The 24,828-nt window shown below is 41.2% G+C and overlaps 1 protein-coding gene across 4 annotated transcripts in view; it reads left to right on the top strand.

Moving 5' to 3' along the window:
- Positions 1-24,828, top strand: part of KIRREL3 (kirre like nephrin family adhesion molecule 3) — a 694,474-nt gene that overhangs the window by 649,785 nt on the left and 19,861 nt on the right. For all 4 annotated transcript variants that reach the window (XM_081961293.1, XM_081961291.1, XM_081961292.1 and 1 more), the window contains one exon: positions 15,941-16,050. In XM_081961293.1, the coding sequence (XP_081817419.1) occupies positions 15,941-16,050 (110 nt within the window). The remainder of the gene's footprint in view (positions 1-15,940; positions 16,051-24,828) is intronic.

Raw genomic sequence — 24,828 nt, 5'->3', positions numbered from 1 at the left:
ACTGGATGGGCGTGGCCAGCTTGATGTCACTCATGTTGAGGAACGCCGTGCCCCTCCCTTCCCAGCCACCCCTCACCTGCCTTCCTGGGCTCCTTAGGGCCCCAACAGGAAGCAGTTGTTGGGGCTAAGCAGCTACCATGAGAAAGAGTTGGCACAACAGCTGGCTCAAAAAAGACCCCGAAGGGGGAGTCTCTCTGCAGCAACACAAGGGTTCATTGCATGTATCCGGCCCAGGGGCCATAGTTTGAGGACCCCTGATTTAGTGCAATATTTTAAAAAAATGCACATAATTTTTCTGCGGCTACCAGAATTTTCATGCGGACCTACCAGTTGGTGACCGCTGCTCCAAAGCACTTGAGGGCAGGACAAGAAGCAATGGGTGGAAACTAATTAAGGAGAGAAGCAACCTAGAGTTGAGAAGAAAGTTTCTGATAGAACAATTAATCCGTGGAACGACTTGCCTTCAGAAGTTGTGGGTGCTCCAAACCTGGTTGTTTTTAAGAAGAGATTGGACAACTATTTGTCTGACATTATATAGAGTTTCCTGCTTGAGCAGGGGGACTAGAAAACCTCCAAGGTCCCCTCCAACTCTGTTATTCTGTTAATGAGCATCTTGAGATTCAGGGGTTCCTACTGGGATGTTCTGATAAAGCTTTCCACAGGCTACTGTGAGCTACAAGGACACATTCCTTAGGTCTCAATTTCTCAATTAACAGTCCCATTGACCTGAAAATGGATTTTCCCCACATCACTCATGCTATCAGACTGGAAGTTTGGAAGACCTTCTGTACTGCCTACAAGAGCAGGAACAAAGAGGATATGCATAAGCTGGACAAAGATGGCAATGAGCTATGGTTTGCTTAACCATGGTATATTGAATAAGCAATTGGCTTAGATAAACCAAGGTTACATCAATTTTGGAGGGTAATGTTTTTTTAAGCAGGAACTGGTTTGCAAAAGGAAAGTTAGAATGTTGTCCAAACACTTCATTACAAACTTTGCCCAGGCAAGCCCACAGCAGATAATTGCACAAGTGCAGAATTAGAGACCCTTGGGATATGCACATCAACATATCACCCTTAAATTAAAATCACAATATCTGGAGTATAGTGTCCCGGTTTTATCCCAACCAAAAAGACCAATAAACATCTCAGACCTGCTAGATATCCACCTTTCATTTCTATTTGTCCTGAAGCATGGGAAATACATCAGAACTGTGCATTAAATATGTAGTATTTATCTTATCCTGAAAATTGTTTTAGGAGATTGCAGGGTTTGGGAGAGTTGTCCTTCTAAACGAAGTAAGCATTTAAATCCCATGTCAAGCTCCAGTTGGCTTTTCAGTCCAGCTGGAGAAACAGATGTTAAAAACAAAATAAAAGATCCCCATGAACGAACAAGAGCTGCCTTATTGGAGAGAAACACAGAGAATTTCAAGAGTGATGGTTGTGTGAATCTAAAAGCAACAAACCATGGAACGATCGTTGTGTCTTCTCTTGGAAGCTGAGAAAAAGAAAAAGAAAACCAACCGTTTCTCTAACTTGGAGGAAATTAAAAGACAGCTAAGCCAAAATGCGCTGCAAAGTACTTGTTTGTGTTGCTGAGAACAGAGAATAAATAATTTAAAAACAGCTCTTTTTAGAGAGTTTATAGTGAAACCAAAGAATCCCTGGCTTCTCCCAAACTTATTAATAAATGGCTGGGCTTACAGACGAGGCTGATTTTCAGAGCCATAATCGTGTTTTCTTCACTTTCCCCTCCTCCACCTTTCATAACACTCCCCAAACCCCATTAGTGACTCTTTCAGGTATTAGCAAATTAAATCTCTGGCAGTCATTAATCTTGCATTCTGGTTAAGCACTGTTTTTGATGGATGGGTGCACGACTAAAACCTGAGAAAAGGCCAATTCAATTTCACTGGAATCATTCAGCACTGATGTGCCATTCAAGCTTGCTCGATAGAAAACGGGCCAATTCATTGTTACAGCATCAGTGGTCAGACACAATCAGGCTAGTTTGCATATTCTCCCCCCCCCCCCACAGCCCATCTCTCTCTTTAATAATATATGTGAACAAACTGCATCATTTCTCTGATTCATAGGTGGGGAGAAAGAGACAACATGTGGCTCATTACGTTGTCCTTATTTGAAGTAACCAGATGGTGTTGGGTTTCTTTGCAAGGCCTATAGTCTATATCCATTGTGAATGCGATGATGTCCCATGCACAATGTAAGATTTAGATCTGGGCAAGCCAGGATGGAGAAGAAGTGGTCAGTTGGAAGTTGGAGCCATGTGGACAGCTAATGGCATTCTAATTTCTGGATCTGATAAACTCCTCTGCTTACCAGCAATAACAACATTAAAGCTTATCATGAAACTAGCAAAAGACAACCCATTGTGAGTACAGAATGCTAATGCTTCAAATCAGTGTTGACCTCTTGACAGAAAAGCAGCATAAGGAAGTTCTGCCAAATTTGCACTCATATCCTCCTGCTTCTTCTTCTTCTTCTTCTTCTTCTTCTTCTTCTTCTTCTTCTTCTTCTTCTTCTTCTTCTTCTTCTTCTTCTTCTTCTTCTTCCTCTTCCTCTTCCTCTTCCTCTTCCTCTTCTCCTTCTCCTTCTTCTGCCATATCCATCATCTGACATTGGCGATCATGTTGGCGATCCTATTTTTATCAACAGCCGCACAAAAATGAGCTGTTGAGTTTTGCCCAAACCAGTCCCAAACATTTTAAAGCCATGATGTTCTTCTTCTGCCTGGACCTCATTTTCCTTCAGTCTTTCCTTGGAGGATTAAGTGAACTATGCCATATATTTCTGGGTGTCGCATCACATGTCCAAAATATAATTTTGCTTTATTATGGTTTTGATGGTTTCCCTTAGCTTTCCCAGGCAGCTTATCATCTCCTGATTTCTGATTTTGTCAGCCCAACTTATATGTAACAGCCGCCTGTAAATCCACATTTCAAATGCTTCTAGTCTCTTCTACTACTACTGCAAAGGTCCTATATAACTCTTGACTGTTGGGTTGGGTTGGGTGTTTTTGCTGGAGGATTATTTAACAAGATTTCTAATGATGGCTGACAGTTACTGATAGTTGATAAAAGAAACAGGGGGCCTTTCAAAAAGTCTGACCCATAATTGGTTAGGGGTTTGCTGGTCAACCATTTTGAATTCTGCAATGGAAATTGATAACGTTTCAAATCTGGAGAAGTGTGATCCATTATTTTCAAGAGCAGGCTAATATAAAGTGCATTATAGTAAGGAATTGGCTTGCACATGATAATCTCTCAAGATGGTTCATAAAACTTTGGGGCTTCCCCATCTCAGTTAAAAAAAACACTAGTTTTCAAATGACGCAGATGGAGTGTTGTATAGTCTGCAATGGTGGCGTAATGTTAATAGGCTGCGGGTATTTACATGCTCTAATCCCAATTCCCAAATCAAGCTTACTTTTCTCCCTTCTTCATAGATATACAGTATACACATCAGACAATATTATCATCTGTAAAGGAAATATCAAAGGGTCTTGACAACCCCTCTAGGCTTATAAAAAAATTATTAGCACACACAAAATCACCACAGCCATCAGCAATAAAAACAAGAGCATCCAGCGAGCAAGAATTGGTCCTTAAAATCTACTCATATGCCTCAGTGGTCTGCCTTTTGAAAGTCTAAGTAACCCCAAAACCATAGAATTTGCAAATGGCCAACTGAAATGACCTGGTAGATTTCTCTGGAGGAAAGGATCTCCAAAAACAAAATATAAACAAACAAACAAGCAAGCTTTGGCTGGGAAATCTCATCTCTTCTGAGACCTTCCCATGCCTAGGAATACATTCATAATTTAAAAAATAAGGAAAACGGGAGGCATGCATGTTGCCTAAGAAAATGACACTACGTTGCTTTGATCTTTTGCCATCTGAAAAGCCACCTCGCTACGCGGTGGGATTTGTACTGTAAGCCTAACAGGCACTGCATAAACTCGCAATTGTGGAAATCTCTGGGGAGCCCAATTATTCATACCATACCAGTCGGATTCATTCAAGGCAAGAGAAAGAGAAAGAGGCTGCAGAGTTGACCCTGGTCTCAGGAGACCTCCACTGTTTCAGCGCTGTCACAAATTTATTATCCGCCAACCGTAGGAACAAACTGCATGTTTAAATTAACATAAGGGTTATGTTATGGATGCCATGTTCACTGAGCCTGTTCCCTCAGTCTCCAGCTAGGCCGTATTGAGTATAACAGCAATCTGAAGGGAAGTAAAGCAAGATTTGGCTCGCTTCTATTCTCCACCCAATTAAAGGCATAGTTTTAGGCAAGTCTCCATCACAATTTTCATCAGCCCCTTCCCTGTTATTGCCTCTGCTACTCCTGCTGCCAATTTAGACTGAAAATCAGCCTTAAAAAACGCAAACAACAGACGGGAAATTAAAAAGGCATGAAATGGCATATTCTTTGAAATAATTGAGGGGAAGAATGGAGAAGCAAAGCAAAGCAAAAGGACACCAACAGACTGAAAGCTGGGTGAAGAGCGAGGGTCTCCAAGAGGAACTTAAAAGAGTCCTTTTAGGGATCTCACCAAATTGAGACACAGTCTTCCAGGGTGGACGCGGTGGCGCAGTGGCTAAGACTAAGGTCAGCAGTTCAGCGGTTCGAATCCCTAGCGCCGCATAACAGAGTGAGCTCCCGTTACTTGTCTCAGCTTCTGCCAACCTAGCAGTTTGAAAGCATGTAAAAAATGCAAGTAGAAAAATAGGGGCCACCTTTGGTGGGAAAGTGTTCTGTGCGCCTTTGGCGTTTAGACATGCCGGCCACATGACCACGGAAACGTCTTCGGATAGCACTGACTCTTCGGCTTTGTAACGGAGCTGACCACCCACCCCTAGAGTCGGGAACAATGTATATGTATGGGGGAACCTTTACCTTTTATTCTAGGGTGTATGAGGTGACCATATCTGACATTCAGTACGTGTGACGGAGCTGGCCTTCTCGTATGAGGGAGTCAAATTGTTACCTCAGGGATTAAGCACTGGGAGAAAATGCCAGCAGTCAAAGGTTAGGGAATTATAGGACTCACAGCCTGGCCTCTGTCCCCTGTTTTTGGCAGAACTCTGCTTCATTACAAGCGTTGAAGACCAATCCAGCTTTTTGTCCAGCATCATCATTTCACATCATTTGTAATATTTACCTCAGGCAACGAAATGCCATGGGCTGGTCTTCACCCTTCGAGCACCACCCAAAGGCCCTGCTAATCAACCTCACAGCCCAATGTAGATAATCAGATGCTCTCCAAATGTTTTGAACTTCAGCTCCTGCCACACCAACCAACATGGATAACAATAAGGAGCAGTAGGAGCTAATACAGCCTTGTATGTAAAAGCCACTATCCTCTTCTCTTCCTTTTTGTGCTTGAACCATAACTGAGCTCTTCCCAGATTTATTAAATTTCTGAACCAAAACACTATTTTGCCTCTCTTTTTTTTTTTTTTTTTTTTTTTGCAAACAAGAATCTGCATGCCTTCATTGGCATACCTAAATTAATGTATACATGCACTTAAACAGCAGAGGTGGGAAACAAATAGAACTAAACCCAAAGAAATGCTATGCTATGATACACTTATTCTTTCCCTAATAAATGTTGATTTATTAGAAATGAAGATTTTTTTTTTTACAAACCACAGTATTTAAAGAAACAGAAATCCACACGACAGATATTTTCCCCCCAATAACCAATTTCCACAAACCTCTTCCTCCTTGTTATGAGTCTCTCCAGCAAATATTGGGGAAGGAAAGCCACAATCAAATTGCTTCCGTTTATCCTGCTCGATTTTGAAATTCTAGAAAAGGCCTAATGTTCTGCCACTCACACCCACTCCTTCACCCCCCCCCCCCAAAGCATGCTATCAATATTCCTGGAAATAGAGAAATAAGATGAAAGCATCTGCCTGATTTGTTTTCCCTTCCTCACTTTTTTTTTAAAAGAATCAAATACTCTCTGCCTCATTTATAACGAACGATATGAATTTCAATAAATTCTTATTAAAACACAAAGCAGACTAAATCATCGTTATCTGCAGATACCACTTCGGGATATTTTGTTAATCCTAAACATTAATCAGCTTGATGTTAATTCATAAGCTAATGAACCTAGTCTGCCCACATTCCATTTTCCTTTTTCTATAAGTTGAGAGGCGTAAGCATATTTCTACCCTACAGCAATGTTTTCTATCTTACTCTCACCATCTACAACACGGCAAGAGAATCCAATCCATTCAATTAACATACTTTTCATTGTCGGCGGCTTTGTTTGTTTTGCAGTGAAAGAAATTCAGGCTGACAACTTAAGTTTTTCTTTTTCATAATTCAAGTTTACTTGTCACTTCAAAGAGCTCCCGTTTCCAACGGAAGGAAAGCTGCGTGTTATTTGATTTGATAAAGCTAAGAGGAGGAAAACACAGAATGCTCAACTTAAGTGTGGCGTGTTTGGTAATCGTGCTGCCATCTGCCACTCATCGTATCCCCCTCTTGGGAACTTGCTCAAATGTTGTCTGTTCCCTTCTCCAAAGTGCAAGAGAAAATATCCGATCCTGCTTGTTCAGGTAGCTTTCTAGAAGACACCTGTCTGATCAACAGATGCTTTCCGAGCATCAGAGAAAATGCCGTACAAGCATTTACTCATCAGAAAATGATGCTTTGGAGACAAAGAAACCTTCTGTGAAGCATCCTTTGAATTGAATAAGATCATCCAGGTAGCCAGAGAAGCTACCTGACTGAATAAGTGACTTAACCAAATTACAGCTAGTCCTCAAGTTATGAATGTAATACAGTCTGCCCATAATGATCGTAACTCATAGAATAACAGAGTTGGAAGGGACCTTGGTGGTCTTCTAGTCCAATCCCCTGCTCGGGCAGGAAACCCTATACCATTCCAGAGAAATGGTTGTCCGATGTCTTCTGAAAAACTCTCAATTATTGGATCATTCACAACTTCTGGAGACAAATTGTTCCACTGATTAATTGTTCTAACTGACAGGAAATTTCTCCTCAGTTCTAGATTGCTTCTCTCCTTCATTAGTTTCCACCCATTGCTTCTTGTCCTGCCTTCAGTGCTTTGGAGAATAACTTGTCTCCCTCTTCTTTGTGGCAACCCCTGAGATATTGGAAGACTGCTATCAGGTCAACCATAGTCCTTCTTCTCATCAAATTAGACATTGTGATAAACTGTGACCGACCTAATTTTACAATCTTTTTTAGGATGGTTATGGCAGTTGTTAAGCAAATGCCACAGTCATTAAGCAAACCAATGATTCATTATGGGCGCAGGTTTCTGAAAACTGTAAGTGCTGGTTTTTAGCAAAACATAAAATATGGCCACGTAAACATGGGAAGCTGCAAATGCCATTAAATGTGGCCTTATTACCTACTAACTTAACTGCAATCATGTGGTCATGAAGGGATGTGGGAGGTGACCATCAGAACTTTGAATCTGGGTCATAAATACCCCCCAACTAGTAGGTCTGTAGGAACTTTAAATGATAACTAAGGATGAGGAGTTCATACCTCTATTGTCCATTTTTTTCAGAGAATCAATAGGCCACTCCTTAGTCAATTCTAGAATACTCTAAATGACTAAAATTCAAGCATTCTTCTGCTGCTTTCTTATATGTGCCAGATCTCACTTCTGCATTTGCAGAATAGCTTTTTGTGTATTGTTTCTAAAGGACCGTAAAGAATACAAACAACGAACATGTTAAGAATGTAAAATCAAGAGTAGTTTATTAATTGATAAAATTAAAAACTGGGTTAGCAAATTACAAGCATTCCCCCCCCCCCAAATGCCATCAATATATTAATCATTTGGGAAGACTTGAGAAACTGCTTTGTTAATGAAATTAACAAACTTTTTCCATAACTTGGAAGAAACCAGGAGGGACCAGACACATTTCAATTAAATGAGAAAAGCTTGTCACTTTCTGGAATAGCTGTTTTAGTGCTAATGAAAATTTAGAGCATCCGTTTTCTGCATGAGGTACCTTGCCAATTATAGGGGGAAAATCTTATTTGTAGCTTAACTGATTTTAACATGATGCTGTTGGATTTCCTTCCTTCCTTCCTTCCTTCCTTCCTTCCTTCCTTCCTTCCTTCCTTCCTTCCTTCCTTCCTTCCTTCCCTTCTGTTTCTATAATCATTTAAATTATTTAGAATTTCTCCAAGAAGTCAAATGGCAGTCAGAATCATGCAATCAGAGCCCCACAATGTATATAAAATATCATGGGACATTACATCACTTGGGGTCACATCTTCACTACTCTGACTTTCAGTCTGTAGATACCTAGACAGTCTGTAGATATCTAGTTGATCTAGTGATCAGAATTTTGTTTGTTTTTGTTAGTCGTGAAGTTGTGTCCGACCCATCGCGACCCCATGGGCGATATTCCTCCAGGCCTTCCTGCCTCTACTGTCCTCTGGAGTCCATTTAAGCTCATGCCTACTGCTATGGTGACTCCATCCAGCCACCTCATTCTCTGTCATCCCCTTCTTCTTTTGCCCTCAATTGTTCCCAGCATAAGGCTCTTCTCAAGTGAGTCCTTCCTTCTCATCAGGTGGCTAAAGTATTTGAGTTTCATCTTCAGGATCTGGCCTTCTAAAGAGAAGTCAGGATTGATCTCCTCTAGGACTGACTGGTTTGATCGCCTTGCAGTCCAAGGAGTCTTCTCCAGCACCATAGTTCAAAGGCCTCAGTTCTTTGGCGCTCAGCCTTCCTATTTTTTTAGATTTTTTAGAACTCCTTCAAACTTGAAGCTTTTGATCTACTTGCTGATCGCACCTGTTTTGCTGGATAGAAATCAAGAAAAGTTCTAGCTAAGGAGATTCAGGTCTTTGTCATGTAATAAATGTTATATTGTATTACCTAACATGGAAGTGTCCAACTTTAACAACTTTTTAAGGCATATGGACTTCAACTCCCAGAATTGCTGTCTGAGGAATTCTGGGAATTGAAGTCCACAGGTCTTAAAATTGCCTAATCCCTTACCTAAACTAAAGAATGTCCAGGATGGTAGAGCAGCTATCAACAGAAGATGTCTTCCTGTTTTAATAAGAAGATGCTAAACTCATCACATGCATTATATCAATATAGTAATCAGAGAGATTTTCCTGGGAAGATACGTTTGCTTGCTTTAATATGCATCTATTGTTCTTCCTGGATGGCTTTACCAGCTAAAATTTGTTTAAGGACGATTATTCTCTAGGAAAGACTCCATGAGTCCATAATTGACTTTTCCTTGAGATTAAATGTTGAGGCTTTAGCTCTCAGGCCTGGACGGGACAGAGGAAGAACCAATAAAATAAAACATGATGGAAAGACCAGAGCAAAGGGGGAGGGGAGACAGCTTTTCTTCACTGTGAAGCTTGGGAAAATCCATCATGATATGTTTGTAAGCCCATTACTAAAAGATGCCTGAGGGTGATAGGAGAAACGATGGCCTTCAGGAAAAAAAGCATTATCAAGAGAAAGCTAGACGAAAACTACTAAATTGCATATTGATTTGACTGATAGTACTAGGTTATCAATTAAGAGCCATTGCCTCAGGGACAGCAGGTGTTAATTCGGGTATTAGTAACCTTGATTTTGCTTCTTTCTTTTTTTTACCAGCACAGCCCCTGTACTAAGTTTATTTATCCATTGTTAGACAAGCATTCCTTCTGCAATCTTTTGATAAGAGCAAAACAATTAGCTCTTCTGGGTGAAATGAATATGAAGGAGGGGATTAATAATTTAGATGAGTGAGATATAATGTTTATCATTAGTTTATCTCTCAGTAGTTCAGTGGGAACCGAGAGGTATGGCAGGATACGTTTCTTCTGTTCCTCACACTGCCTGAGTTCACATATTAATATTAGGTTCAGTTTTGCTTAATCACAGTTATTCAATAAACATACTTCGCTGACCTCCTACTATTCCCAAAGCCCTAAATGAAGAATTTGCAATATTTGAGAGGTCAAGAATCCAGTTCGACCTTCTGACCTCCTACGTGGTCAGAGGAAGTCATTTTTGTGATGCAGTAACCGCCAAAAAAAGGGACGTAGTGGACGCTGAGCTTGTCTATCAGAAAGGTCGGCAGTTCAAATCCCTAGCGCCATGTAGCAGCGTGAGCTCCCGTTACTTGTCCCAGCTTCTGCCAACCTAGCAGTTTGAAAACATGTAAAAATGCAAGTAGAAAAATAGGAACCATCTTTGATGGGAAGGTAACAGCCTTCCGTGCACCTTCGACATTTAGTCATGCTGGCCACATGACCACGGAGACGTCTTCGGACAGCGCTGGCTCTTCGGCTTTGAAACGGAGATGAGCACCGCCCCCTAGAGTCAGGAACGACTAGCACATATGTGCGAGGGGAACCTTTAGCTTTACTTTACCTTTACCTAACCGCCAAAAGAGAATGGTGATTGTGGTGGTGGGGGATAATGGGCAGGAGACGTGGCAATGTGCTGAAATAAGAGTCTAAAATTCTGCACCTCAAATTGTGCCACCAAAGTCGTATGAAGCAGCTTGGAGGAACTCACAACTCTAAGCAACCCAACCAAATGACAGGTTAGTTTGAGATGTGGACTCAGTCATTCAGCACAGATAACCTGCAGAGTTTGTTTGGCTAAATTTGCCACTGGTCTGTCTTTTTCTTCTTGTTGTGCCATATCAGTCATTGGACATTGGTGATCATGTTGGTGATCCTATTTTTATCAACTGTCGCACGAAAAAGTGCTGCTGAGTTTTGTCCAAACCAGCCCCTTAGGTTTTGAAGCCATGATGTTCTTCTTCTCCCTGGACCTCGTTTGCCTTCAATCTTTCCCAGGAAAATTAAGTAAAGTATGCGGTATTTTTCTGGGTCTCACGTGTCCAAAATATTCTAACTTTCACTTTTTTATGGTTTTGATGATTTCCTAGGCAGAATTGATCTGTAGGCTATTGCATCCTAAACGTCTTACTGTATGGAATTGCAGCCACAAAATACCTTAATCCATCTTTTTTTGGGGGGGAGGGTCTTTCAATAATTCCAAGTATAGGATCTATTTCAATTGGTGGGGTTTTCCTCCTCCAAAACACCTTAAACTAATACAGCATTGGTCACACTTACTGTAATCTACCTGTAGATTGCAGAAACCTGGGATAATAAAATTGTTTGGTGATTAAGTACGCAAGGTCTTTGAGCTATGATGATGTAACCTGATCATGTTTGGGTGTAAACTGAGGAGCACACAGATGAACTCTTGAGTTACTGTCTCTTTTAAAATATTCTGTCATTCAGAAACCAGCCCGAGACATGATTTGTAACCTGTCTCTTGAAAGCATGCATTATTTACAGAGGCTTCAAATCTGCTCCTATCCAGTGAGCTTCCAAATTTGGTTATAAAGTGCCTTCTCTTCTCCCAGTCTCTCTAGTGGTTAAAACCTTCTCACCAAGCACTATTACATTATGCAGGCTGTGAAGCAAAGATGCTGATGAGTATTTAGATTTTCTACCTCTGCCTCCCTCCTTTTGTAATCAAACAGGAAATTGGGCACGCCAAAATAAAATGACTAAATTAAACCCATTCCCACAAATATTTAATGGCTTGGCAGTTTGCACAACCCAGGGAGTTCTGCGAAATGTTTGCACGAGCAGATTAAGCGCCTTCAAAGCCAACCCAGGATACTACAGCTTGGGGCTTGCAAAGACTAACTATTTCCTCCTCTCCCCAGAAATAATGTAGTGCAGCTTTGAGAGAAAGAGTGACTTGTGAACCTCAGTGTAAATGCTTGTGGCCTCCTGGTGCTGAGGACAAACTAGAAGTGGTCCCGCCCCAAAAATGATGGTAGTGCTTTCCCTCATTTAGCTTTGTCCCAACTTGCTTCAGCCTCACAACTCAAACCTGAGCAGATTTCTCCAAAAAGAAACCAGGAGACATCTCAGAGGGGAATGGGACAACTTGTGGGAGCCAACTTGCTGCAACCAACATGCCATGACCAACATGCCACAGCCACCTCACCATGGCAGGGGTGGTCTTGACTTACCTTCCCTAATGGTTTGCAAATGTAAGCACATGCGCCACCTCTGTGCATACACTCAGCCTTCCGTGCGTGCGCTTTTGGCAAAAAAAAAGGGGGCCTATATGGGATGCCATAGAGTTGGGGCTGGTGGGTGGGGCCACTAGTGATTTCCGCTACCGGTCTGAACTGGTAGAATACCACCTCTGCACCACAGCCAACTTATTGCAGGGCAACTTGCCATGGCCAAGTTGCCACAGGACAAGTTGCGGGACCGTTAAAAATTATATTTAATGGTTTAAAATAGATAAAATGTATTCAAATTTTCATTCTGTCCCACCTTTTGCATCCTTTCTTTAGTGATTATATTCCACCATTTCTTTGATATTAGTGTAACTCTTGTCCCGCAGTGAGTTTGTCCTGTGATGAGAGGGCCATAGTGAGTTTTCCTGCAGCAAGTTGGCCATGGGGATTCGGCCCCAGCGAATTGTCCTATAGACCCATCTCACAGAACCCTCCCAGAATCTGATGATGTGAGCTCTAGTTTTCAAACTTTCTTCATTAAATCTGTTATTCAGAAGGTTAGCTAGGTGGTTCCAGATTCCTTCAGATTTCTGATTTACACAGCTCTCCTCCTACAATGCCCAAAGGAGAAGAGATCCTTGGTAAGAATAAAAGACTTTCCCTCCCAAACTCACTGAAAATTCTTCCGCACAGCTCTCTCCCCCTTCACATCCAGCTCAGCAGACGTGTAGAAGAATTCCCCCAAGGATTGGGTTTGAGACATCGGTTGGATTTCTCTCTCACCTTGCTGTTCCTGAATTAGTAACTAAAAGATATATTTCTTTAATAACTGCTTGGTTGAAACACTCAGGGCCCCTGGGATTTTTAACCTGATAGACTCATTTTTTAAAAAAACTGCAATATTTCACTTCCTTTGCTGTTTTATGGTCCTATTCAGCAAGGTAAACGTAGGCCTCCTCAACTTACAACAGTTTGTTTAGTGACGGTTTGAAGTTAAGTTGGCACTGAAAAAAGTGACTTATGACTGTTTTTCACATGTATGACCATTGCATTGTCCCTTGTGGTCACATGATCAAAATTCAAACCCTTGGGCAACTTAGTCATATTTATTACAGCTGCAGTGACCTGTGTGGTTGTGTGATCATCTTTTGCAAACTTCTGACATGCAAAGTCACTGGAGAAGCCAAATTCTCATTAAAAACTGCAGTGGCAAAGTAGGTCATAAAATGGGGCAAAGCTCACTTAACAAATATCTCACTTAGCAAGATAAATTTTGGGCTCAATTGTGGTCGTACGTTGAGGAGTACCTGTATTAGCTCCAAATGCTTCTATCTGCGCCGAAGTGGCGCAGTGGTTAGAATGCAGTACTGCAGGCTACTTCTGCTGACCGCCAACGGACTGCAATTTGACAGTTCGATTCTCACTGGCTCAAGGGTGATTCAGCCTTCCATCCTTCCGAGGTGGATCAAATGAGGACCCAAATTGCTGGGGGCAATATGTCGACTCTGTAACCCCTTAGAGAGGGCTGTAAAGCACTGTGAAGCGGTATATAAGTGCTATGCCTATCAACAGATAAAGCCTTAGGTCAGCAAGATTGATAAAAGAAAAATGCCATCTTGATCCAAAGTTTGCGTTTTGTCTACAAATATATGAACGATGCTACTACAATGGACCTTTTGAAAAGAAGGAAGAAGGAAGCAGAACCTCAAGAAACCATCAGCCAAGTGGTTGAAGCAAGGGCAGTGGTCACAACAGTTAAGTTCAATTTTAAGACTGAGTTCCCACTTACTGTGTACAAGCCAGAGGTGTTAAAGCAGGGGTGTCCAAACTTGGCAACTTTAAGACTTGTGGACTTCAACTCCCAGAATTCCCCAGCCAGCTCTACAAGTCTTAAAGTTGCCAAGTTTGGACACCCCTGCGTTAAAGGCAGAGAATTGAAAGACACAAAAGCACTTGAGTATAAGAGGGGGGATCCTCAAGAGTAACATCCATACAAAGATCCTGTCTCAGTTTCTCCAAGTAGTGGTTCAACCAATAATTGAGTGGACACTATGGAAACCAGAACCTATAAACTTTCAAGTGGCATCTGAGCAACGCTGCAAATGTCTTCTATTGGACTATCTGATAGAATTCAATGTGAAGTATCCCCTGCTTCTGATGCACATTGAGCGCTCAATTTAACCTCATAAAATCTGACTTCTGACGTCTCCTGGACAGATAACCCAATGTTTTAATTTTACTCCTATCGGTTGGAGAGAGACCGGTGTAACCAGGGGAAGGAGTCAAGCAGGGAACTAATCTGAAGTCCTTATATAGTCAGAAGAAAGTAAAATCTGCCCCCTCTTGAATGCCATGGAATGCCTAGTCTTTCCTAAGTGCAAACTGTCGCTTTGAGATTTCTGTGTATAGGCATGAGCAATAAATCAGCCAATTGAATTCTTTATGGGTGAATCTGTTTGTTCGCACCTGACAAGATTTGATTTATCTTGCTTACATTAGAAGTCATACAGACTATCCTTTCATATGGGTTTTATATCATTCTAACCATCTTGAGTTCTTCCAAAACTTCATAGGATTAACGATTGTAGGGAAAAGAGCTGTGCTTGACTCGAAAAATGATTTGATTTTTACCTGCTCCAAGAGGTCAAGTAAATGCATGTTAATGTTAGGTAGATCTTGGCTGGGTGTCAAATTTGGCTTTACTGGGGAGGTTTACCAAGGGATTTTTGTTTGGGTGTGATTAATTAATTAGTTAATTAATTTCAATCTAATTCCAGGACTATTTATTGAAAAGGCAATAAATCCAATAAATAAATAACCTGTCTTTTAATATTTTTATTCGAGGGCCAATTATAAACAGCAGACCTCTTCTTCAGTGTTTCTTCAAAGCTTGTGGCTGTTTAGATTTACCTTCCTCTCAGTCTTTTAATCTTAGGTATGCATAGAGGAAAGTGTTTCTTTTCCCCTCAAGCCTGCTGCTCGTTATCTTGCATTTAATTTTCCAAAATAAGCCTCTTCAAAAGATTACTAGATGACTCTTGGGATACTGGGGTGGGGAGGTGAAGAAGAAACCGGTCCCTAAATCTCTCTGCCCTTCTCTGGACTCTGCTGTGTGTAAAAGCAATGCCTTCTCTTCCTCTTCTAAGGCTGATCTCTTGGAAAAGATCCAAAATACCTACTTGTCTTCTCATGAGGTTCATTGCTTAGATTACCAGAGAGAATGTTCAATTCATGGATTTCCAGTATTTTAACTCTGCCGACCAGGAAGCAAGGATTATGTTAGAACAGATATCGCATGGAAAGGTTCTTCTGGTGTAAGTGGTGACCTTCCATCTGTCTGGACATCTGGCTTACAATCCTAGGTTAATGTAAGCAGAGTTAATTCTTAAGTTTCAGAAGGCTTACGTTTCAAACTCTCTCAATATTATCCAATGAAAGGTTGAATAATAATAAATGGCAGAAATCCTGTTTCTCGTATGCATCAAATCACTAGAAGATTCCTTCATACACTTTCTGAGGTTCCAGGAAGATAAGGATATACAGTGGCACCTTGGTACTCATCCTTAATTGGTTCCAGGAGGTGCGATGATTATCTGAAACCATTCATATCAAACCATTTTTCCCCATAAGGAATAATGTAGTAGTGGGTCACAAGGCAGGGAACGCTGACTGTGTATTGAGTACTAAACAAACAATGAGTACCAGAACAACATTTTCACATCAAAATGCATTGAGTAGCAAATTTGATGAGTTTCAAAGCAGTTGAGTACCAAGGTGCCTCTGTATAAAGCATTCCGGGGGAGGGGGGACCCTAATTGTTGGTTAGACCTCTGGAGCAGTGAGCATTCCTATTATTTTTTGTAATGGTCATTTCTTGATTCTTTTGCTTAGATCTGAAAGGAGTTGTTTCAGCCAAGAATGATATTCGAGTTGAGATTGTTCACAAGGAATCTGCCTCAAGCCGAGAAAGTGAAGATCACCCAGCCATCAAACAGTTAATGGTAAGGATTCATTCTGGCTTCCCTTAATCCATTGCTGTCCCCCGCTCGCAACAATAATGAGTGCAGACGTATGTTTTTTAGTGTACGAAGGCCTGTGACGGGGAGGTATGCTGTTTCAAAATTTAACGCATTGCTCAGAGCTGTTAAAATCACAGAGTGCAACTTTATTAATGCAGACAAGAGAAAGAGGAGGGATTGACTATTGCTGTTCGGCAAATAGCCTGCGGGCTCTGATGAAAAGTAAGGTTTCCTACTCCTTCATGGAGACGTTGACATGACCACCAGTGGACCCCAAGGATGTTGAGCAGTGCATTAGTGTCACCGCCCTCATCTATTTAAGCATGAACAAGTGAGATGCATGTTCAGTTGCAAGATGGATGAGTACAACCAAGTCTTTCAACGGGGAAAGATTGCTGGTTGCCTCATTACTGTCAAACCCACTAGAGCTCCAAGCTCAAGAGTAGGGTGACCTAAAATTACACGCAATTCCAACTCTCTCTCAGAGATGATTCAGGATGGTTGGATGCCTGGGGCTATCTCTAAATGGTATCTCCCCTAGCAGTAAAAATAAAATATTGAACAGATGCTGCTCATTGAGATGGACAATTCACCTTGAGTTACAGTTCAACAATTTCGCTACCTCTTTGCAGCGCAAAATATGAGATGCTGAGGTCACATGATGCCACCAATAGCATCCCCACCTGCCCTCCCCAAACCTCCAAAAAAGTGTGTTTTGTTGTTGTTCAGTCAATAAGTCATGTCCAGCTCTTTGCAAGACCATCACACGTCAGGTCCCTCCCATCATCCAGAGTTTGCCCAATTCAAGTTCATTGCATCAATGACACTGTCTCTAACCATCTCATCCTCTGCTGTTCCTTTCTCCTTTTGCCTTTCAATATTCCCAACATCTGGGGTCTTTTCCAGTGAGCCCTCTCTTCCCATTTGGTGGTCAAAGTATTTGAGCTTCAGCATCCAAAAATTGTAATTTTTAGAACATCCAGAGAGGGAAGATACTTAATACAGTGGCCCCCAGACTTTGGAGTATCAGGGATCAGTTCCGTGGAGAGAGGTTTTCCTGTGGAACAGAAGGGGTGTGCTTTCGTGTGCTGCCTACATCCCACAGATAGAGCTTCATGACCAGTTTCTGGCATGTCTGGTACTGGTCTATTACTTGTGGGTTGGAGACCCCTGACTTAATGCATAACTGGCAAGTATGAATATCACTCTGCTTTAATTAAAATAACATTTTCCTTATGACAGTCACTCCTTAAAATGAAGACCCAATTTGAGAGGGGATCCTCATGGCTTGGGGAAAATTGATTTGAAACGATACAGATATGTAAACCTTATTCTTGAAATGTCTTTAAAAGCTGAATAAGGAGCTCTCCATCAATTATCCTTGTCTCTCAGTTGATCTGCCAAATTTGTTTTGTTTTTGAAACTCTCAGTAAGAACAAGTATGACACAGCTGGATTTTGTGCAAACTTCTCAAAGTTAAAATCCAAGTGGATACTAATACCAAGCTTACTTGGGCATGAGTTTAAACAACCAACTTAAATTTTCATAAAATAGCTTATTTTATTACTGTAGCGTTTTATATACTCCTTTATTAATTCTTGTGCAATACATTCCCAATTTACGACCTTTCAATCCAAGCTGAACTCCGCATTTAAATTTAAATAGTTTGTCTTATTTATAACCCTCCCACGGTGCAACAAGGGAGCATATGTTTTGCATGTAGAGAGTTCTCCGTCCAATCTTCAGCTCCTTCACCTAACTACTAACAGAAAGGACAACTCAGAGATAAACGAAACAACAGTCTGATTTGGTAACACTATGGTTTCCAATCTTCCATTTATCAAGGCTCATGAAACCATGAATCTTCCTTTTCCTCTACTGCAATATCCAATGGTTGGGTTTTTTTAATGAAATGTCTACACTGTCCATCTCACCTGTGACTCTAGGTAGTTTACACAAACACACACATTGTTACATCTTAAATCACTTTTCTCCAGATATGTTAAGACAGCAGCACCTCAAATCACACAAAGAAATCCAACAATTTCCCAAAGCCCTTTTAGTTCCATTTCACTCTGGCCAGAAACTTTCCTTTTCATTGGGAATAAAATGAGTATATCAAGCTATAAAGAGTTTCAGAGCGAAAAGGGCAAAGGCAATATATTTGAATCAAATCAGAATAGAGCTGGAAGGGACCTTAGAAGTCTTCTAGTCCAACCCCATGCTCAAGCAGGAAAAACCCTATACTATTTCAGACAAGTCGCTGTTCAGTCTCTTCTTAAAATTTTCCAGTGATGAAGCATCCAAAACTTCTGAAGGCAACTTCTGTTCCACTGGTTTATTGTTCTCCCTGTCAGGAAGCTTCTCCTTAATTCCAGGTTGCTTCTCTCCTTGATTAGCTTCCATCCATTGTTTCCTCTCTTGCTTCTGGTGCTCAAGAAAATAAGTTGACCTGACAATAATTTGTCTAACACCCTAGAAGTGTTCCAATCTGTACTTTCTGTAACATGCTTAACAAAATAGTTGTTAATTTCCACTTAGTGCCATCTCTCTCTCTCTCTCTCTCTCTCCCTCCCTCTCTCTCTCTCTCTCTCTCTCTCTCTCCCCCTCTCCCTCTCTCCCTCTTTCACTCTGTTTCTCCCTTTTTCTTTTTCTTTCTCCCTTTCACTCTCTTCCTCTCTCCCTCTTTCTCTCCCTCTCCCTCCTTCACTCTCTTTGTCTCTCTCTCCCTTTTTCTTTCTCCTTTTCACTCTTTCTCTCTCCCTCTTTCTCTCCCTCTCCGTCCTTCACTCTCTTTCTCTCTCTCTCTCTCTCCCTTTTTCTTTCTCCCTTTCACTCTCTTTCTCTCCCCCTCCTCTCTGTGCAATCCTTCCTTCGGGCAGGAGAAGCTAATGAAGACTTCCCTTCTCATGATTAAAAAGACTCTGTATCTTTCCTTTTCATTGCATGAAACACTAGGCATATGATCCTACCTCTAGCAATAACAGGTCCAGCCTGGGCACATTTAAATAACATCCTAATAAGAATTATTAGGAAGAAATTTGTCAATGAACTGACAGATTTGGATCTGACTTCATTAACATATGGGCTGCAATGAATTCCTGGCAGGACTGCAAACAGCCCTGAGAGCATGGCGGACGTCAACCAGCCTGCTGTGCAAACAGCAAAGGAATCTGGAGATGTGGCAGAAACCAACTGCTCTCCTATCTCCTTTGGTCTAACTCCATGTTGATTCTTCCTTCTTGGACTTCTGCCACATTTCCATATCAGCCACCTGTCAAAGTTGGCAACTTAAGATGTTAAAAATGAGCTTTCCCGTCATGCCAGCAATCATTGCTATGTTCAGCTGGCAACTTGCTGTGCGTGGTGGCGGTGGAAGGACTACAGGCTTTGCAGAGCAAAGCTCTGAGCCACTGGAAGGAGGGAAGAAGTTCTGTGCCACTCTCCCGTGCATTCCCCCCCCCGCCCCGCTGAGCTTTCCAAATGAATGTTGCCTATTTGACAGCAGGAGGCATTGTGTAGGTAAAATAATAAATCTTCTTTGAAATATCCATGGCCGTGAATGCTCACACTTGGGTGTAGAAGCTGTCCAGAATTTTTTCCTACCTTATTCATTGTTAGTACTAAGACTTCTTTGGTCCAGATGTTGAAAGAGGGGATGAGGGAGAGATCTCTTATACCAGGATTAGAATAACAGAGTTGGAAGGGACCTTGGAGGTCTTCTAGCCCAACCCCCTGCTTAGATCAGGAAACCCTACACCACTTCAGATAAATGGTTGTCCAAACTCTTCTAAAAAACTTCAGTGTTGGAGCATCCACAATTTCTGGAGGCAAGTTGTTCCACTGGTTAATTGTTCTAACTGTCAGGAAATTTCTCCTTAGTTCTAGGTTGCTTCTCTCCTTGATTGGTTTCCTCCCATTGCTTCTTGTTCTACCCTCAGGTGCTTTGGAGACTAGCCTGACTTCCTCTTCTTTGTGGCAGCCCCTGAGATATTGGAAGACTGCTATCATGTCTCCCCTAGTCCTTCTTTTCATTAAACTAGACATACCCAGTTCCTGCAACCATTTGTATATGTTTTAGCCTCCATCCTCCTAACACATCTAAACAACAATTGCTGGAAACCAGGTCCTACTAATCCAAATGCTTCCTACTGGAGCTAATATGTAGCACCCTTTCACTCTTTTATCCTTTTTTCTGTTGACATAATTTCTGACCCAGCACACATGTTCAAGTAATGCCCAATAGATAGCATCATCCATGAGCAATTAAATGAAACTCAAGGATTGTCATGCAATAGGATGAAACTAAACCCTGGCATGTGCTTTGTTCTTGTTAGGAATGTAAGCTAACAGTTGGGTCAGCAATATATAAACCAGGATGGTAATACTGTTTCTTTAAATACTGCTGTAATGTGATTGGTTGCTGTCACCTCAAGCAGCCATAAGAGGGAGCCAGATGACTGTTAGCTCTCTGTTTCGTTAGATGCTGATCGGTGAATACTGCTTGTTAGACGTATCGTGAGGTACTGTGTTTTTTGCTACTGTTAGCTGCTTTGTGTACTGAACTGATTATATGATACTGGACTGTGTTCAAAGGATCATTCCTTAACTGAGAACATTGATAACTGACTGACTGAACCGTGTATGACTTGGACTTTACATTGAACTCTGAATACCTCTATATTTCCACATAGTAAACTACTATTATTTATACTATTCGGTGTCTCTGTATGCTGGTTTGTGTGTGTTCTTCCATACCACTCTCATTATGCTTCTCTGCACACTCGCTCTCCTAATGGGGAGCTTACTTACTTAACACTGGTTATGGGCCCAGAGTGTACCGGACGTAGCTGAAAAAGAGCTTGCTTACTTAACAGTTCTCATTCCCCAAAATGGGGGGCTCAAAGGTCTTAGAATCAACCTTCATCCTCTGATATTGAGATTTTCAGATAAAGACTGGGTGAATTTCCAAGCTGTTCTGCGGGTGCAGGCCCCAAGTCATTGTGCATATGAGAAGAAGAGGTCCTATTAGGAGAAGACAGTTCCTTAGGAGTAAAATCTGCTTACAATCATGCTTATTCTGATTTTTTCCATAACTAACAATTGGAGTATGAACAAAGTGCCAGCATATCTCTGACTTTATACATTTTTGGTTTTAATACAACAGTGAAGAAGCAACATCTGGATTTAAATACCTCCTGATCAGGCTGATGTTTCTTGATGATATTACTCCATGTACTTTGGCTCTTGGGTTAAAATTGGACTTTGTTTTGAAATTTGACCCTTGCCTGTTGTTTACAGCTTCTTCGGCTTTATGCCTATACTATCTACCAACTCCACTGTGAGGTTAGTGTTTTTGTTCAGAAACAGTTTGGGGTAGAATTCTTGGAATTGAAGTCCAGCCTTTTTAAAGTCACCAAAGTTGAGAACCACTGCCAACATGAAGGAGAGGAATCCATGGACAACTGAGTCAAGAATTATTATGTTACCAGCTGAGAAGTAGAATCAGAAGTCTGATGCAAAACTAAATCTGATGTTGAAAACTTGTGTGTGCCACTTGAGGTAGAAATGGCCAACAGATGTGCATAAATGTGCAGAAGTTCCAGGAAGGATGTATTGTATTAAGGTAGAATAACAGGTGCTGGAAAAGACTCCTGTGAGTCCCTTGAACTGCAAGGTGATCAAACCGGTCAGACCTAGAGGAGATCAACTCTGACTGCTCTTTAGAAGGCCAGAACCTGAAGATGGAACTCAAATACTTTGGCCACCTAATGAGATGGAAGGACTCACTGGAGAAGAGCCTAATACTGGGAAAGATTGAGGGCAAAAGAAGAAGGGGAAGGCAGAGAATGAGGTGGCTAAATGGAGTCACCAAAGCAGTAGGCATGAGCTTAAATAGACTCCAGAGGATGGCAGAGGACAGGAAGGCCTGGAGAAACATTGTCCATGGGATCATGATGGGTTGGACACGACTTCGCGACTAACAGCAACAAGAATAACAGAAGTTTGAAAACCTATCAAAGTTCTTCTCTATTCCTTCATGTACTGAACAAAGTCAAGGCATTTTGATTTTCTCAGGACTAAGTAATCTTTTCTGAAATGTCTCTCTTTTCTGTTCAATTATCCGTCCCCACTTCCAAGGCCAGATGTTCATTTTTTCCCCTCACAGTCTATGAATCTTGAACTGGAATTTCCATAGATGTCTTCCTGGAATTGATTCTTCCTGCGGAGCTATGCAATTTCTCCTCCCCTGTGCATTTCCAATGACACATGGGGTTGTTGAAAAGATTTTAGGTTAGGGAAGTGATTAATTTGTCTTTTTCTCTTTTAAATCTCACACTTGGAGGGGGACAATGGTGTATTAGAGTTGTAGTCTGTGCATTTGGAGCTCTCCAAGGTCCTGAAATTCAGTTAATTTCAGACCTAGTGAAGGCTTACTAAAAACAGATCAGAAGACCATTGAAATCTCTCTCTCTTGCTTATTAATGTAACCAATTTAAGTTCATTTTGGTATTTAAAACCATTTACATGTTTTACCATCCCCTCTCTCTCTTCCCCCTTACATCTACTCAGAGACACTTAGCAACTGACTGATCCATTTACCTTGAGCCCAGCCAACTTAACTTGAATGAAACTCCAAGCTTCAGCATCTAGAATCTTTAGTAGCTTTCAAATCTTGTCCTTGACAATGTGACATCTGCAGTTACTTACTGTAAAAAATAATATACTATTTTTTCTCCTACCTCTTTGTTCTATACTAGCTCCTATCATGAAATCCCATTCTAATAAAGGATGCCATAATGAAGTTTCTAACACTCATCTATTATCATAACAAACCTCTTTTAACTTCCTTGATCTCAGATTCAACTCCTTTTTGTTTGTTTACGGTGTCTCACTATCTTTCAAAGCATTTGATTTTTCGCTATGTTTTCCTATGGTGTTATTTTTTAATGGAGCTTTGCAATGCAATCCAGCATAATTTATCCCAGCAGTAAGCCCTACTGCATTCAAGAAGCTTACTTCTAGCATAGATGAGACTACGTAGGACTGCAATTTTAATCATTTTGGTGTTTATCCATTTAAACAGTGGAAAAGCTTTAGATATCTGGGAGCACTGCATCTTTTCAACTTGAGTCATTTTTGGCTTCTACTCAATGAGATGTTTCCTGGGGAATATGTTGTTGTTAGGATAAGCATAGAAATAATTCATGTTCCCAAAAAACCTCATTCATTTTGACAGATAGTGTGACTCTTTCTTCCTAAACTTTGAATATGGTCCATACAAAATATGGTCAAAAAATCTCCCCATAAGAAGTATTATCTTCTCTACATTATGACAGGATGTTTCTACAGTTCCAACATACCAGCTTTGTAATGCTAACATACATACAGAATGTGTGTGTGTGTGAGAGAGAGAGAGAGAGAGAGAGAGAGAGAGAGAGAGAGAGAGAGAGAGAGAGAGGGAGGGAGGGAGGGAGAGAGAGAGAGAGAGAGAGAGAGAGAGAGAGAGAGAGAGAGAGAGAGAGAGAGAGAGAGAGAGAGAGAGAGAGAGAGAGAGAGAGAGAGAGAGAGAGAGAGGGACCGAAGTCTTGACATTCTCACATGAAGTCGGTCTTCTTCTAAACTTCCATACATGCAGTTTTTAAGGACCTTATAAAACTTTTGCCATCAATGCCTAGAATCCCTTTGGAAGTTGAAAAATGCTGCTGCATCATTTAATATTTGTGTGTTCAGCAGAACATGTCTACAACTACACAACTAAATCTGGGATTTGTTTAATGAGCTTCTGCTTTAATGGCCTTTTAGGATTCTCCCATTCAGATGAACAGGGCCAGAGCTTGTATGCTTGTGGGAATCAGAAAGTGCAGAATGCAGTGGGTTGGTTATTGAAACCTTCTATAGCTCAATTCCCTCCTCAGGAATGAAATTTCTTGGGAAGACTTAGGGCCGCTTGGTATTTCTCAGTCTAATGCACACTGCACTGCAGAGTGGATGTGAGAATTAAATTGGGACGGTGCATCAGCTGTTCTGAAGCATTGGAAAGAGAATAGTAATGAAAAAGAAAACATGGCAGAAATTGTTCTACCAAGAGATTGCTCCACTTAGGGCTCTGTTTAGATATAGCAAGGATAGAGGAATTGGGATCATTATTTATTATTATTGAAGCCCATTTTCTTTTGGGAATTATCTCCTGTAGGTTGAAGAGGGCGTTGCCAAGGCCATCAAATCATAAGGATCAGATCTACTCCTATTCTTTCCTTCCTTCCTTCTTTCTTCCTTCCCTCCATCCTTTCCTCTTCCTTTCCCCCCCCCTTTCTCTTCTCCCTCTCTCAATCTCTCTCACACATCTTTCTGACTTCCCTTTTTCCTCCCTCCCCTCCCCTGCCTCCCTCTCTCTCTCTCTCTCTCTCTCTCTTCCTTGTCTTACAAAATGTTGAAATAGAGTAACAAGCTGCTCTTGCCCGGAAGCTGAACTGATTGCCTGGAGAAGGCTTTTAAATCTAAACCAAGCATATTATGCCATGCTAACATTACAGAATGTCCCTTCTCTTCTTAATGTATAGCATTTGCTCAGCAAATTTCACTAGGTTCCAAGAAGAACAACAGTCCAGTTGTCCCATGAAATCAAAAAGTCACAGAGAGAAAGTAATGTTGAGATCAGTGAGTGTACCCACATCACTTTTCTTCACATTCTTTTTTTTTTCTGTCTAGGAAAGAATAAACCTCAAAATACTTGCCCTTCATTTTTCCTGACTATTT

Source organism: Natrix helvetica (genome assembly GCF_964273705.1).
Source record: "Natrix helvetica genome assembly, chromosome: 8".
In the NCBI taxonomy this organism is placed as follows: domain Eukaryota; kingdom Metazoa; phylum Chordata; class Lepidosauria; order Squamata; family Natricidae; genus Natrix; species Natrix helvetica.
Note: the sequence above shows the minus strand (reverse complement) of the source record. Positions and strands in the feature narration are given on the sequence as shown.